Here is a 4,190-nt window from a genome sequence, read left to right on the forward strand (position 1 = left end):
ACCACTCCACAGACTGTAGCAGAGATGTGCACTTGTGCAAAACAGAATATGTTTCTTGGCTGGTATTAGCTTGGTTGTGATGTGGGATATGTGCTGTAGCAGCACGAGGAGGGAAGGGAAAGGATTTGGTTTTTAAATTCTACATTTTAAAAGAAAAATAAGTCTTTCATTACCATGACTGCAGCCAGTCATATGAATTCCAATAATTGTTCCACTTCTCTTATAATATTTATTCACATGCCACTTCTTTGAACTCTGAGTCAAAACTACAAGACTAATCACTGACCTGAAGGATTTATAAGCTTTTCTCAGTCAACCAGTGTTTGTCTTACTATTACTTACAAGGTTCTGAAAAATTGGCTACTCTTGTAGAAACTAGCTAGGCCAAGCTAGTTCATGTGATCTACATAATATTAGGGGGATCTTGCAGCTGAGAGGAATGACAAGGTTGTTCATTATCATAAACAGGAAACTATGAGGTAGTTCACAAATTAGTAAACATCCTTCAATGGTCTGCTGCACTGCATTCAATTGAGGGTTTCCTAATTGTATTTGAAAGATTAGCAGTGCCTCATGAGGTTCTTGTCCATCACAACTGTGTTAGTAAACTCGAGGTCACATTATAGTAGATCTCTGACGATCCTGATTGAAATAACCAGGAACCTATGTATCTAGATTCTACACAGAAAATGAAGAGATTTGTTGAGGAAAACAAACCACAACAGGTTAAAAGATATGAGTCAATTTAGTTTGCAAAGATATATCTGTCTGGATAGTCTCCACCAATAGAAGATTATGTAATTTCTTATAAGTAAGCACTACTACCAGATACGCAGCTTGTTTTTGTTACTCTTCAAAACTGTAGAAAGTGCCCAAGAACATTCCAAGATTTCATCTGTTCACTAATTGTGCACTTAACCCATACTGCAGTTTTTCCCATAAGAGAGTCTGTCCTTACATATGATAATATTTTAAGAAGAAGGGAGGAGAAAATTCTTCTAAATTTTGATCAACAAGTAGTAGAACAGGAAGTATATTGTTATAAAAATCTGATACACACTTAAGAAAAGTTATTGTAAGAATCCATTTTTAAAATCACTGTAAAAGCTCATTATAAACTCCAAAATCTGGAGGTTCCTGACAATTATGTCATGTAATAAAGGACAAATCAATAAAGACTGAAATACTGATTTATGACATTAATTTGGTTCATTTTTTTGAGGAACAGAAAAAGAAGGATATAAAATCAGGGAAGTATGTCATATTTGTAACCTACCAACTGTATGGTTGAAGTAGATTTGCCTCTCCCTGAATGTTCGTTTAATTCAGATTCCACTGGAAGACCATGGGAATGTCCCCAGTGCCCATTAACTAAAGAAAGGCCCTGCTGAATGAAGATGCTTTGCAATTAGTTCTGAAACCCAGTGAATACAGGTGCAGTCTTTCTCAGGCTTTTGTAAAAGATTACCATTTACAAGAATTAGTTTTTACAAAACAAACCCTATTGAAGAAGATTTTTAGCTGGTATCAACATTTCCTAATGGTTTTTTTGATTTAAAAAAAAAAAAAAAATCCTGATGAGGGAATCAGATAAATCAGTGACATTTATAATGGTTTGATAAAACTTATTTTGTATTAAAACTGAAGATTAAAATTTGAAGCTGAGATGGGTATAAAAATTAACTTTGAGAATTCATATAGTTCTCAGTAGAACAAGCTTGAAATTTTGTGGAATGATGATAAAGCCCTTCTTTCCAAATAAGTAACAAAAAGGAGTACTTTTTACCAAACAAGCAAAATATCACCATCATCAAAATATTTTCATTCTATTAATCTCACGTGATATTCTTATGGCTGATTCAAAGATAGTGGGGGGATTCATTGTTATGTATCTAAATCAGGCCAATCATTAAACACTCTCTGTAAAACAGGACAAGCAAAGGTTTAGCCTTTTTTATAGCCTCCCATGCTGAGAAACTTAATGAGCTATCACACTTTGTGTTACATTATATCCCTGTGCATAACCGTATTTTCAGGCACCAGCCGCACTGAAATACAGTAATAGAATTGCTATAAGCAAGGCAATGAGCAAGGAGATATTATCTTAATATAAGATTGGGTTCTACTGACAGCAACATACATATTGGGTTTTCAGATCAATTGGGGTAGGGGTCAAAAACAATTTGGAAATTTTAAGGCATCATTCTTGAAATTATCTTGTGTTTACATTTATGTCTTCCTCCTCTTCAAACAGAGCCTAGAGTAAACAACTGTCATTGCTATTTCATATAGATACGTACTCTTCACCTGCTCCAGTGCTAGTCATGAAAGCATGATTATGGAACACATTCAAATAACTGTTAGCTTCTTGAGTTATAAAGATATAGAACACATTCAAGAAGCATACAAAATCCATAGAGCAAAGCAAAATAGAAATCAGATATCAAGCTGGTAGGAACGGTTTGGAAAGCAGTTTTTAATGCTTCATTTAACTCATGCAAATTATAAATATTTTCTGCAATCATTTTAACATTTTTTGCACTGTAAAATCTCAACATAAAAGAGATTTTTAATGGATGAACTGTAGAAGCTTTACCTGGTCACGTGGTGTTACTAGAAGAAAGAAACACTTTTCTATGAGAAAAAATCCATGAATTCCTCCAATCATTCCCAGAAGTTTCCAAATATATTCTTTCCCCTCATAGAAATGTTCTACCTCTTGTGTTTCATGTTTGTGTAAACCAAGAGTCTAAAGAAAAAGAGATAAAGAAAAAAGAATTAAAATGACAATGCTTTAATTTTTGATAATCCGTAGCGTGTTAATTCGATTTACTATCGACATTTTCTTCTTCCTTCTCTTTCAAATTTAGATTTTGTTTTGAGCTAATCAGCTGAATAGTAGATGGATGAAATGAATTATTAGGAGCCTCTGCTAACTTCATCATCTCACAGTGGTGAAAGTGACATTTATAGAGACGATTTTATAAAATTTCCCTTTACATATGTATAGATATATTTATGGTATATTTTGTTTAGGGTACGTTGATCTTTAAAGTCTAAAAAGTTACTTGCATCATCTTCAGATGTAAACTTTTATTGAAAATAATCCAGAAAGCTTTCGCTGGTGGATGTGCTTCCATTTTTCTCAGTGGCACAACCCGCCTTTGGTCTGATTGTGGGCATTTTAAAGGCTAGTGGCTATGTCACTTAAAACTGATGGAGGAGAATACTTTTGCACTCAAATGTGTTTCTTAATGACACACATTTGTCTGATATTCACTGAGAATTGCCTTCCTTAAAACACTCTACCAGTTCTGCTTCCAGAGATAGAGCATTGAGTACAAAGAACATTTTGACCAGAATCTCAAGTGAAGGTGTGAAGCTCTCTTTCAATGACCATTTGAAGCCTACTCATAACAGTTGTATCATATCAGATGAGGCTCAGTCAAAAATAAATGAATGTATCACGGAAAATTTGGGTTCTGTTTTACACACTATCCTAGTCTTAAAATGTATTTAATTAATTTAGGAAAATATCATAACACACATTTTATTACAGTTCTAGGTAGCAGGATTAATTAGGATAATAGCCCCTGCTTCCCTGGAATAATATGTAGAGGAGACTGTGGATGCCTCATACAAACTTTGAACAATTTCTCCTAAAATGTATTACAGAATCTGCCTCATAGAAGAGTTTAATATATCTAGGAACATAGCTTGCACAGGGCTTGTGTGTTTTGTGGAAAACTTTTGTGAAAATAAGAACTTGATTTTTTCTGAATTCATTACTCATTGGTTTCTGCTTCTTGCTACTTGGAATCTGTCTCTGAACTACATTTGAAATTGTATTTGAAATGTTGGGTAGCTGGTTCACGGATTTCATGGAAAGCTTTATTTTTAAACAGATGAATATTAGCCAGGTTTAAATTAAACTTTTCTGTGTGTGTGTGTTGTGCGTGTGCATCTATGTGTCAACATTTTAAAAGCACAGAAGTGTGTGTTACCTACCTGAGGAATAAGGTGTAGCAATGCATCTCCAGAAAGAGTCCCAACAGCCAAACCAACAAACAGCTGTAAAATGAGTGTATAGATTTCTTGACAGGAGTTAAATAAAATGAGGGTTGTACCAAACATAGATCCAATAGTAATAAGTAAAACAGCAAGAGTGCTGTAACCATATTCTGTAGGGA

The 4,190-nt window shown here is 34.2% G+C and overlaps 1 protein-coding gene across 1 annotated transcript in view; it reads right to left on the minus strand.

The window, feature by feature from the left end:
• The window catches only part of SLC39A12 (solute carrier family 39 (zinc transporter), member 12), a 32,340-nt gene that overhangs the window by 12,157 nt on the left and 15,993 nt on the right, over positions 1-4,190 (minus strand). The window contains exons 7-8 of the mRNA XM_010019420.1: positions 4,009-4,181; positions 2,597-2,749 (exon numbers count right to left, since the gene is read on the minus strand). Of these exons, the coding sequence (XP_010017722.1) occupies positions 2,597-2,749; positions 4,009-4,181 (326 nt within the window). The remainder of the gene's footprint in view (positions 1-2,596; positions 2,750-4,008; positions 4,182-4,190) is intronic.

The sequence above is a fragment of the Nestor notabilis genome, unplaced genomic scaffold, assembly GCF_000696875.1.
Source record: "Nestor notabilis isolate BGI_N333 unplaced genomic scaffold, ASM69687v1 scaffold9550, whole genome shotgun sequence".
NCBI lineage: Eukaryota > Metazoa > Chordata > Aves > Psittaciformes > Psittacidae > Nestor > Nestor notabilis.